Source organism: Perognathus longimembris, chromosome 4 (assembly GCF_023159225.1).
Source record: "Perognathus longimembris pacificus isolate PPM17 chromosome 4, ASM2315922v1, whole genome shotgun sequence".
NCBI classification, from domain to species: domain Eukaryota; kingdom Metazoa; phylum Chordata; class Mammalia; order Rodentia; family Heteromyidae; genus Perognathus; species Perognathus longimembris.
The window spans coordinates 22,181,592-22,193,811 of NC_063164.1; the positions used below are offsets into that span (position 1 = coordinate 22,181,592).

The following is a 12,220-nucleotide window of genomic DNA, read 5'->3' on the forward strand; positions in this document are numbered from 1 at the left end:
AGCTTAATAATTAGCTCAAATGCCTTGGCCAGTGGACACATTGTAAATAATAGTAAAAATATACTGGCCTAAAAGGCCACATACCTATATTCTCATTCCACTGTGCTAGTTACCTGTTATGTGACCACAAAGTGGTACCTATTAATTAATAAATACACCAACTTACCTGATTCTTAGTTCTTTTTACCTGTAAAACAATATTTATCCTTTGGGTCCCAAAGCTAAGAGGTTAAATTAAGTTGAGAAGAGCTAAAAACAGTTGTATGTTGGCGTGGTTGCTATCATGAGTGTCAACAGCACATTCCTAGGGTTGAAGATGTGGCTCTCTGTAGAGCAGACACGCAGGGCTCAGTCCATAACTGATGTGTCTTCATGCATGTATCTTGCAGTAAAGCTAGCCATTTATTATTTTAACACCACAGCAGTGACTGTTAATCATTTCTCACAAATAAGTTACTTGTTAAACTTTGTGGGGAGCAATATTTTCTTAAGTATCAGGTTATATTCCTGGTGGTAGTTGTGATGGTAGGATCTAAAGGGATGCAGGAAAATAAGTAATTTCTCACTTTTTTTTCTTTAACATCACTGGATTTCAACTATCTGAGGAAACATGAGCCCATGCATTTGCAAATTTAAGAGACTGCAGATATTATATTTTGAATTTTACAAATTAAATCATATGAAAGATAATGGTATTTTGAATTTATCACTTTTTAAGCCAAGGGATAGCTATATGCATTGTTAGTAATAGTCTTTTTTAGTATATCAGCCAAGAATGAATGCCGTTTTTTAACACTGATGAACTAAAATGGAGTAGGTCATATGAAATGAATGCCTTCAAAGTTTACCTGATGATATGATACTGAAAATTTCTCATCTCTTTTATTTATATAAAATCAATCATCTTCTGATTTATCCAGATCTTATGTGGATGCCAGAGTCCAGCCAATCTATGGTGGTACCAATGAAATAATGAAGGAGCTGATTGCAAGAGATATTGTCCGTGATGCATAGACATCTACCACAGCACAGAGGCCTTTGAGAGCTAATCTTGCTTTTAGATATTCTCAACAGAAAACATAACCTGGAAAGGAGGGAAGCACTACATGTATTTTTATGTGTGCTTTCTGTAGAGAAAAAAAAACTAACATAAAAGATGAACACAGTGGAAGGAGAAATCTTTCTGACACCAAAGAATGTAAATTCTCCCATAAAGACTTAATTTTTTTTATGTAGTAAGAGGTCATAGATTTTCTAAAGACTAGAAGCCTTAATGTTTTGTTAATCTCTATAAAGTTCTAAAAAGCATAAAATGCTTAAATCTTTAAAATGGAGTCAAATAATCCTATATTAATATACAATAAAACATTGTACTACAGTATTGGATTTTGGAAGGGAAAAACAAATATCCCCTAGAATGCAAAGTCATTTCAGTTGCCTTTTGCTCCAAATTCTGTAAGACATTGGTTTTAACTGCTACTGTAACCCCCTCTTGCTGTTGTTAAGCAGTGAGTGGAACCCTTGAAGCAAAACACTGCACTATACCTTATAAATGTATACAACTATTGTGTACCAATTAAAATAAAGTAAAACCTAACAAAAACAACCCTTGTGCTGAAAGTCTGTGTGAATGCTGATGAGTGAGGAGCTGCTCTGGTTGAGAGAATGTGCTGAGTTGCATAACTACTGATGCTTGCCTGGGCTTTCAACAGATTTCCATTCAGTTTAACTTATAATGGAAAACAGAGTAATCCATCATCTTTAAATTTCAGGGTAATGGTAAGTTTCAGAGTAGTAGCTTTTATTTCGTACCAATTCAGTGTGATTGTATTGAACGAAGACTATGTATGTATCTTCTATTAGCCCTTCTATAAAAAATATGATGGTAAATAAGCCTAGCAGAATCCCTACTCTTAAGTAAATAAGTAGCAATAAACAGGGTCAGAAAGCTGATCATATTAAGTACAAAAGAAGACACTGAACATTTAAAATAAATAATTATAAAAAGTTAAATTTGGGGCTGGGGATATGGCCTAGTGGCAAGAGAGCTTGCCTCGTATACATGAGGCCCTGGGTTCGATTCCCCAGCACCACATATATAGAAAACGGCCAGAAGTGGCGCTGTGGCTCAAGTGAGAGTGCTCACCTTGAGCAAAAGGAAGCCAGGGACAGTGCTCATGCCCTGAGTCCAAGGCCCAGGACTGGCCAAAAAAAAAAGTTAAATTTAATTTTAATTGGTAAACTGACAACATTATTTTAGTAATTGTTTTTCTTTGCATGCACCACTGACCCAGTGAAATATTTTTGAAGCAGAAGTAAATGTAGTTTAACTTAAACATTACCTACAGTGACAACTGGGCTGAGTAGAGGGAAGGCAGACAACTGTACTTCCCTTGGGGTCTACGACTATAATTTGTTCTTGTATAGAAGTTTGTATGGTTCTCACCATTGGTTCTTTCTCACCTGCAGTAATTACTATGAAAATCGGGCCAAAAGAAATAATTTATTACAATATTTGTGTCTTTTACCTCCCTCTTGCAAACAGGAAGTGTAAGGGGTTTGATAGACTTCACTCCTCCCATCTCCCTGCCTCAGCTTTTCTCCTTTCCATTTAGAATCTTAAGAGAAACTGTGCTTTGGGAAAACATCACATGCCTTGTTGGATTAAAAGCTAAATTGAGACTGTAGGGAGTCTTGTTTAGAGGTGGAAAGACCTCAGTTTGAATGATGATTACCCCTTAGGATCTATTGAACCTGAAGTTACTTAATTTCTTAGGATTCCTTCAGGTGCCTTTCATTCACAATCCCAAATTCGAAACATTGGAAGCAAAACACTTTAGTATTGTTACCTAAAAGAATTACAAAATGAGGGAAGAGGTAATAAGTTTGATAAGAAAGGTACGCACTGCCTTATGAAACTAACCCCTCTGTACACCACTTTGACAATAAATAAATTTAAATAAAAAATAAGTTGAAGAATTAGAGTGATTTGTACAATTCAAAGAGCTGTAAGGGTTAGTGTCTCAAGAGTCTGGTTCTATAGCTTAGAATACTCCTTGCTTTCTTTTGTTCCTTACAAATTAGCGAAGACAGCCACTGTCACAAAACTTAATAATGAGACACTGCATTGCACTATCCTTGCATCCGTCAGTGCAGTGTCATTATTAGGTGGGAGAGACACTGATTGACAAGGATATGTGCACATGGACCAAGGGAAACAGTCACAGAAGCAGAGGGTGAAATTATCACAAGTAAAAACTTAGAAAAGCAATTACATACAGCAATTACAGTCCTCTAGAACTAGGAATAAGTTGTGTGTCTTATATAATCACAAAGTGAGATCCTTTCTTAAGGTATTTTTATTAACTAATATTTAGTTACATTAGCCATATATTACATTACATTAGCCATATGTACAAGGAGAGTTTCATTGAATTTCAAGAGTTTCATGATCAACCTCCCTCCCTCCACTACTCCCTCATCCCATTTCTCCCTCTCAAAACCACTCAGCAGGCTTCATCCTATTTTTATTTACCCTCTTTGCCAGTCTTCCCTAGTATATATTTTTTCTTTTTTATTTATTGTCAAAGTGATATACAGAGAGGTTACAGTTTCATTTGTTAGGCCTTGGGTACAGTTATCTCTGAGATTTATTTTTTGCTCCTAAACTGGTAGTTTTCTTTAACTTACCAATATCATTCTTGTTTTACAACCTCAAAAGAAGCATGTAATACATCATGGACTTAAAGCTGAAAGCAAGAGGAAACCCAGAATATATTCTCAACCTTTCATTTGGTTTATACTGCTTAAACAGTTTGTCTTGTTTGTGTGGCTTTGACCATTGTGCCCTAAGGAAGGAATTTTTCATCTGTATCAATGTAGTGTTGAGTTTTCAAGAAACCATAATTAATAATGCTCAAAAGAACACTGGACAGACACAGAAAGTACCTTAATGTAAATATTAATGGGGACTTAAAGATCTAGCAATTTTGTGTTTTAGCCTAGATTTTTAGAATCATAATTACTGCTTTAAAATTACTTTTGTTCCTTAATGTGTTGATATCATCCTTGAAATCTGTTTTGATTTGCTATTATAAAATATTCACTTTACAAATCTGAGTAATTTCTGTAGTGTTTTGCTCAGAGTATAAGATTTCTGGGAGACTTTTTCTTGTCAGTATTATTTAACACACAGCATTTATTTGAAGTCATTGGAAAGATTTGACCTAGCGATAGAAAGCAACTGTAGACCTGTGCCTACTGCTTTGCTGAGCAAGTAGAAAAAAGTTCTACTCTTTTCAAATCTTTCTAAAAAAAAAAAAAAAGGTAGAAAACCCCAAAGAGACTTAATATCAACTAGAGTACAGTATAATGAATTTCCATCTCCACCGTTCTTTAGTATTTTGAGGCAAATCCTACACTTAATGCTGTTCCCCACACATGTATCTCAGGGTATGTGTCTAAGTGATGAAAAGGTTTTTACCCAGCCAGAAAGCCATCATACTTCAAAACCTGAAACATATAATTCCAACTTTCACATAAAATATTTTTGAACTGTATCAGAATGCCTTCTTATAATCAGATGTGTGAGGCCCCAGCCTGTAATCCTAGCTTCTCAGTATGTTGATAGGGTCACTGTTCAGAAGTAGCCCAGGCAGAAAAGTCTGAGACTCATCTCTACTTAATCAGCAAAAAGCAAGGCTAGAGGCATGGCTCAGATAGGAAAGCATCAGCTGTCAGCAAGAAAGCTGAGCCAGAATTTGAGAACCTTAGTTTAAGCTCCAATAGTTGGGGGAAAAGAAAGTTCAACTTCTATTTGACTGTATTATCTAAATTTCTTTTAAGAATCATCCTCTCTTCTCTTTAAATTGTAAAAATGAACATGGTATATACTATTCCTTTTTTTTGTGTATCCATGCAATAAAGTTGCCTTTTGTGGTTCTCAGAATTTTAATGTGTAACTAAAACCACCATCAGAAGACAAAACAGCTCCATGCCAGCACAACACTCCCTTATGGCCTTCCTAGTCAGACCTTCCCACACCTCTTAACCCCTGTCACCCGCTGATCTAATCTTTTATCATTATAGCTTCATTCTTTTGCAACAGTAACACAAATGAAACTAGACAGTATGTAACCTTTTGAGAATGTTTTCGTTATCTTAGAAAAAATTCACTTGTTATCAGTGATAGTGGTATGCTATTGTCCTCTCATGTGCTTAAGGAAATCTTGGATAAGATTAAACACATTTAACTTTACAAGCCATTGCTGTGCTGTTTTTCCAGAATATGATACTATTTTGTCTTTCCATCATCAATGTAAGAGTTGCAGTTGCTCTGAATATCCTTCAGTATTTGTATTTTTCATTTTGGTCATTTGAGAGGTCCTCTTGTGATTCCATTTTCCATTTTCTCCAGTTTCCATTTCACTAATGTCTAATGATGTAGATGGGCCTTTCATACATTTGTCTTCTACCTGTTTTTTTTGGTGAACTGTCCAAGATTGTTTGCCCATTTTTTCAGGTGGTTTGGTTGTTTTCTTAATGTTGAGCTATGAGAGCTTCTCTGTGTAGTCTGGATATTGTCAAGTGCCAGGCTGACAGATTTATGTACCAAAATGCAAAGGTGCATGTTTCGGCTCAGTAACTTGCTTACATAGAGTAAAAAGAAGAGTAGTTGAAGGTGCCAACATTCAGTGCCTTGAGTACCCAGTGACTCCAAAGTAAAAAGAGACTGGTGACTGCATCAGGACCAAAGGGAAGCCTCATTAAAGAGCTTATTCTGGGATGCTGTAAAGGACTTTACTAGTTGGAAATACACCTTAATGTTGAGTAGGCAGAGAGCTTGGAACCTTACCAGAACAATGACAAGCTATCTTCCAACAGCCTCCTCAGTACAGTGAGAAGCCAGGGAGAACTGGCCTGGAGCAGCCCCTCCCTCACCAGCCTCCCCAACTCTCCTGTTCCAGGAGGATGGCAAGGCACTGTACCAATCTGGCTGCTCTTCAGGAGTTGTCTACATGGGCTCTGTGGAAACTGAAAGGTTGCTGGGTGCTGGCATTAAGCTCTTCCCATATAGATATGAGTCTTTGTCAGATACTTGATTTGTACATATTTTATTCTTCCCTATCACTCATTAGCTCTTTAATTCTCTTTTCAATTGGCTTCACAGAGCAAACATTTTTTAAAATTTTTTAATTTTCATGAATTGACTTATCCATTTTTTTTTCCTTTCCTAGGTCACACATGTGGTAGGTATCCTATCTAAGAACTCTACCCACACTACCAGGACATACAGTTTTTCTCCTAGGTTTTCTTTACAGAATTTTATATTTTACATGACTCATTTAGATCTATGTTGCCTTTAGCACGATTTTAATAAGGTGGGAGGCTTGAGGTTGAGATTCATTTTCCTGTCTACCTTACCAATGTCTGTCTGTTTCAACACTTGTTGGAAGACCATCTTTATTCATCAAATTGCTTTTGTATCTATCAGAAATTAAGTGAGCACATTTCTGTGGCCCAATTTCTGGACTCTGCTCTCTTGTATGGATCTGTCTGGTCCCTTTAACATTGCCCTGAAAACAGCAGCTTCTCAACAGATGATGGAATTCCTCCAGCTTTATTCTCCTTTTCCAAAATTGTTGTTTTGACTCTTTTAATGCCTTTTGCATTCCATGCAAATTTTTGAGGCAACTAGTACATATATGCAAAAATACACTACTAAAAAGCGTGTTATATCACTGTTGTAATTATTTTCAACATGCCATGTGAAACCGTAGCTTTTTGTTGTTGTTGTTGTTCCTCTTGTATCCCCTTCCTGTGTTTTTACCCCTGCTATCACTGTATCTCATCTGAGTACCCTGGATACTGTATATACTTGTATTAGAACTAGGGAAGGGAAAGGGAATATCAAAATCGAGAGACAAAGGATAAAAAGACAACTCCAAAAGCAATACTTATGAAACCATTTGGTGTAAACCAACTGAACAACTCATGGGGGGTAAGGGGAGAAGGAGGAGAGGAAGGGGTAAGGGGTAAGGGGAAGGGGAACGAGGAAGGAGGTAACACGTTGAACAAGAAATGTACTCACTGCCTTACATATGAAACTGTAATCCCTCTGTACATCACTTTGATGATAAATAATTATTCAGAAAATAAAATAAAATAATACACAACTAAGGTTTTGTTTGGAATGGGTAAGTCTATAGACCAGTTTGAAAGGAATGCATTTATGCCTTCTTTCTGTCTTCAGCATTTTTTGTTTTCCATACAGAGTTGTACACATTTTACTATGTTTTTATTTACGTCAGTTACTATAAATTATATTGCTTTTCAATTCTGGTTTATAACCATTTATTGCCAACATAATTGAGTTGATTTTTGCTCATGTATGGTTAAACTCATTTATTCTGTAGTTACTTTGTAGATTCTTTATTTTTTTCCTATAGATACAATAATGTAACTCATGTATAAGAAGTTTATAACTTTGAATCTTTTGAGGTCCTGGGACTTAAACATAGGCCCTCATGTTTGCTAGGGAAATGATCTAACACTTGAGCCATGCCCCTAGTCCTTAATTATTTTTTTCCTAGTCTACATGCTTGTCATTTTGAAAAATTTATTTGTTGTTTTTTTTTGTGCCAGTCTTGGGGCTTGAACTCAGGGTCTGGCCACTGTCTCTGAAGCTTCTTTGCTCAAGGCTACCACGTGAGCCACAGTTTTACTTCAGGCTTTTTTTTTTTTTGGTAATTAATTGGACTTTCCTACCAGGGCTGCCTTTGAATCGTGATCCTCATATCTTAGCCTTCTGAGTAGCTAGGGTTACTGGAACGAGCCACTGATGCCCTGAACATTCACACTGTGTTCAAGAGGAAATTTTAAAAAATGTATCTGAGAAATACAAGAATTTGAATTCAGGCTTTGCATTTGCTAGTCAACAACTCAATAATTTAAGCAACACCATCATCCCGTTTTTAAGCTTTATTTTCAGATAGATTGTTGTACTTTGGGGCCTGGCAGGCTTCAGACTGTGATGCTACTGCTGCCGCCTCTATATAGCAGGAATTTCAGATATGTGCTACCACACCTAGCATATTTCTTGAGATGAGTTCTTACTGACATTTTACCCAAACCACAGTCATCTCAATATCTGCCTTCTGAGTAGTTGGGATTATAGGAATGTGCTACCACACCCAACTACATTTAAATTTATTTTTCCCTCTTTGCTGCCTTCATTTTGATTTTCCTGTACTGATTATTGTACTACAATGTAGAACAGAAATGTAGAGATAAATGTCTTTGTTTCTAGTCATTTGTTAACTTTCATAAATGAGAACCTCTGTTAGATTTATGGTTATTCTGTTCCTTCTGGTTTAACAAAATATTATCATCTGGGTAACAGAAAGTTATTTCTCAAGTTTCTAAGTACTTTGTAGGTATCTGGAAAAGACTCAGTCTTTGCTTCCAGATGACACCTTGAACTCTGTTCTCTGGCAGGGAATAACACTGTGTTCTCACAGGCAAAATGGCAGAGTGAAAGGAGCACCTACTGCCCAATTATAGAGGCACTAATCCCACCATGAGGCAGAATCTTCAGGGCCTCATTACTTCTTAAAGGCTGACTTGTCTCTTAATTCTGATGCATAAGGGACTTAGTTTCAACGTGAGCTTCAATCACCAAACATTCAAACTATACCTTGGGAATATATATTGATGGTTTAAGAAAATTTTTGCTCATACTTGAGTGTAATTCAAGGTCTTGCAATTGCTTGGTTGCTTACTTGGCTGGTGCTCTTTTCCTTGAGCCATGCCTCTAGTATGGCTTTTTTTTAAAAATTAAATTTTGTTGACAAGGTGTTGTGCAAAAGGGGTACAGTTACACAATAGGGCAGTGAGTACATTTCTTGTGATATCTTACACCCTCGTTTTTCTTTCTCTTCCCTAGATCACGTAGGCATATATACAATACCCAGTATACCAAAATCATATACAGTAACCACGTGGCATACACCAAAGGAAATTCACCTAGAACTTTAAATATAACATCAACAATAGAGTATGGCTTTTTGCTGATTATTTTAGAGATGGTGCCTCACAACTTTTCTTTCTAGGCTGGCTTCAAACTTTGCTCCTTGATCTCAGCCTCCAGAATAGTTAGGATTATAGGTGCAAGCCACCTTTGCATGGTTGCAGTGATCAAATTGTCATCAAACCAGCCTTGTATTCTTGAAATTAACCCCAGTTGTTTATTATACTGTATTCTTCTTATATATTTTTCTTTTATTGGGTAGTAGTTTGAATTTTTTTGTGTTTGTTTTTATGAAGGACATGGGGATTTTCTTTATTTCTTTGGGAATTTTATGTTCTTGACCTGGAACTTTCTTTCTCTTTCTCTCTTTCTCCTTCCTTCCTTCCTTCCTTCCTTCCTTCCTTCCTTCCTTCCTTCCTTCCTTCCTTCCTTCCTTCCTTCCTTCCTTCCTTCCTTCCTCTCTCTCTTCTTTCCCTCCCTCTCTCCCTCCCTCCCTCTCTCCCTTCCTTCCTTTCTGTCAGGGCCTAGGTGCTATCCCTGTGCTCTTTTGCTCAAGGCTAGCATTCTACCACCTTGAGCCAAAGCACCCTTTCTGGTTTTCTGTGGTTAATTGGAGATAAGAGCTCATAGGTTTCCTGGCTGGACTAGTTTTGAACCGCAATCCTCAGATCTCAGCCTCCTGAGTAGGATTACAGGCATGCGCTACCTGCGCCTGACTTAACTGTATTTCTTAAAATGCCAAGTTGTTGAAGGCAAGTCTAGGAGCTAGGCATGGATGACCTACTTTAATATTTATAAATAAAATCCAGGAAAACTTACCGATTTTTTTCCTTCAATCAATTTTTAGAGTAATGAGAAAGTGTTGTAGCAACTTCTAATGGGACTGCTCTTTTTTTATTAATAGGAATTAATGAATTTTGGACATTTTAAAGAAATTCAACTAATCAAAGTCATTTTATTTTGTGTGTGTGTGTGTGTGTGTGTGTGTGTGTGTGTGTGTTCATGTGTGCGCACAGCAGTACCATGGCTTGAACTCAAGGTTCTTCTGCCCTGGTTCAGCTTTCTTGCTCATGGTTGGCACTCTACCTTTTGAGTCACATTTCCAGCTTTTAGCTGGTTAATCAGAAGTGAAGTTTCTCAGACTTTTTAGCCTGGGTTGCCTTCAAACCATAATCCTCTAAGTCTCAGCCTTCTTAGTAGCTAAGATTTCAGGCATGAGCCCCCAGTGTCTGGTTCCTTGTTTCTTTTAATTTCATCTTAGACTATAATAGCCCCTTTAAGTTTGTGTTTCATTTTTCCATTTTATTGTGAAAAGTACAAACATATTGAAAAGCACAAAGAAGCATTTAATAAACCACCAACTTCGTTATTCAGCTTTGACAATTATTAACTCATGGCCACCTTTTAGTCACCTATATATTTTTTTTTGCCAGTACTCTCCCTGGCTTCTTTTTGCTCACCGCTAGCATTCTACCACTTAGCCACAGCACCACTTCCGGCTTTTTCTGTTTATGTGGTGCTGAGGAATCAAATCCAGCACTTTGTTCATGCTAGGCAAGCCCTCTACTGCTAAGCCACATTCCCAGCTACTAGTCACCTATACAGTAATACCTTTCATTCCCATTGACTATATAAAATAGTAGACATCAGGTAATCCTGAGCAATATGACATTAGCTATTGTTTTCAAAAATGTTCTTTTCTAACTGGCACAACAAAATTCCCTTTTTCCACTTTGTACTGTTCCTGTGTTGGAGCCACATAAGCCATTTGTCCAAAGAGGTCTAGTTGGCTTAGTGAGGTTTTCTCAGCTTTTTTTTTTTTTTTTCTTTCTCAGCTTCAGTTCTTTTAGCTTTGGTTTTTCATTCTGTTTCATGAAACTCCCTTGGAACTATTTTGATTATTAAAATTATACTTTGTTCAGTCCTTAAATCAAAATTAAGCCCACCAGAAATTTACCTTAGCACAATCCAAGGTAAGTATGTCACATTTTATGGGAGAAAATTTAACCATAGGTTGTTTTGCAAGAAACAAACACCGAATTCAATTTGGGTTAAAGAATGAGGAGAAACTCAGAAAACTGAAAAGGTTAGAGTCAGGGAAGACTCAGAACTGTTTCTCTGAGTGGTTTAACTCAGCAAGGATTCACTGCCAGTTGCATCCTATCCCTCAGGATCATGACTTGTGATTCTGAAACTCACACTTCTCATAGGAAATGGACTTTCTTCTTCTGGTGCAGGTTTGACATAAGAAAAACTTATTCCCAAGCTGTTAGTTTTGGCCCTGTCCCCACCTCTGAACCAATGCTCACATGTAAGGAAATCACATATATGAGCTTATTTATTACCAATTAGGATTCTCTTTGGGACATGGCGGTCACAGCACATTCACTTAAGCACATGAACTAAATGGAAAGCTAACAAGAAAATCTGGAAAATGGTAGGAAAGAGAAATTATGGGGGAAAAACAAATAGGTCACTAATAAACACCAATTATCACAAATACCTACTATATATATACTGATTGCTGGAATGAAAGCCTAAAGACGATCACATACTGTCACTTTTGCACTTGTGAAAATTTGTGGCATGGATTTATGGAAGAGAGTCCAATATTTACTCAAGCACACATGTTTACCTATTTCTCATGTTTTGTAACTGGGTCGTGTAGGTAGTCCTTGGCAATGGATTGTGCATAAAGTGTAGTTTGTGTGTTACCCTGTGGTAGTAATTGTACAGATGATGTGGAGGTGGCATAAAATATGGAATGCTGATCCAACATATGGAAGACAAGTGCTCTAGAAAGTTATCTGAACCTGGAAGCAAATTAGGACCATGAGATTGAGTATAGTTTTCAGGGGCTGAGAATGATAAAGCAGGGTTATAGATAGGGACCTGTGCTCTTGCTGAGTTGGTAGAGCCATTGTATGAGATTTGGGGATGCTTATTTCCAGACTTTTATTTATTTTTTTACTGCATTTCACTGACTTCAGATGTATTGTTTATTTATGGCTTATTATGGAAATAAACAGTGCCAGCCAATTCATACAATGCTTTGCTTTATGCATGCACTGTGAGGCTATTCTGATGTCAGAAATGTAAAACTGAAAGAAAGGAGTCTAAGAATCAATAAAATTTGTTCTAAGAGACAATTAAGTCTTGTATTTTAAACCATTTGTGTGTGTGTACCTGCTG

General features: G+C 36.9%; 1 protein-coding gene across 1 annotated transcript in view; it reads left to right on the plus strand.

Moving 5' to 3' along the window:
* Acadl (acyl-CoA dehydrogenase long chain) overlaps positions 1-1,606 on the plus strand; it is a 37,290-nt gene extending 35,684 nt beyond the window's left edge. The window contains exon 11 of the mRNA XM_048344833.1: positions 921-1,606. Within this exon, the coding sequence (XP_048200790.1) occupies positions 921-1,014 (94 nt within the window). The 3' untranslated portion in view covers positions 1,015-1,606. The remainder of the gene's footprint in view (positions 1-920) is intronic.
* The last annotated feature ends 10,614 nt before the right edge of the window (positions 1,607-12,220 follow it).